Raw genomic sequence first — 516 nt, forward strand, 5'->3', positions numbered from 1 at the left:
CCACGGGGAGGGAGTGGGGGAAGCTCGTGAGCGCACGAGGGAGGCTTCGTCAGCGTCTCCCTCGCCCTCAAACCCTTCCCCGTCCCCGGCTTTGCAGATGACAACATGGGCTCCCTGGAGAACGACCAGCGGACGCACTTCCCCCAGTTCTCCTACTCTGCCAGCATACGGGAGTAACCGGCAGCAGCAGGATTCGGCCTCCGAGGAGGAGGAGGAGGAGGGTTTGGGGATTCACTCGTGGCGGGGGGGGGGGTTTTTCTTTTGTGCCCCGCAGAAGGGGGGGGGGGGGCGCGGCGTTGTGCCTGCGGCGCCTTTCGGAAGCCATAACCCCTACGAAGTGCTCTTGCTCCGCGGCTCCCACGGGCGCCGAGCCGTGCCTCCTGCCCCTAGCCTAGGACTGCTTTGATTTTAATTATTATTATTTTTATTTTTTAAACTCCTAGAAGTGCTCGCAGCTTTTTAAACCAACCCCCGCTTCCCCACAACCGTGGCCTTGCCCCCCCCCGCAGCCCCGCC

General features: G+C 62.4%; 1 protein-coding gene across 1 annotated transcript in view; it reads left to right on the forward strand.

Annotated features, from left to right (window-relative positions):
- AKT2 (AKT serine/threonine kinase 2) overlaps positions 1-221 on the forward strand; it is a 4,776-nt gene extending 4,555 nt beyond the window's left edge. Inside the window, exon 11 of the mRNA XM_009280681.2 lies at positions 40-221. Within this exon, the coding sequence (XP_009278956.1) occupies positions 40-177 (138 nt within the window). The 3' untranslated portion in view covers positions 178-221. The remainder of the gene's footprint in view (positions 1-39) is intronic.
- Positions 222-516: the final 295 nt, after the last annotated feature.

The sequence above is a fragment of the Aptenodytes forsteri genome, unplaced genomic scaffold, assembly GCF_000699145.1.
Source record: "Aptenodytes forsteri isolate BGI_AS27 unplaced genomic scaffold, ASM69914v1 Scaffold244, whole genome shotgun sequence".
Taxonomy (NCBI): Eukaryota; Metazoa; Chordata; class Aves; order Sphenisciformes; family Spheniscidae; genus Aptenodytes; species Aptenodytes forsteri.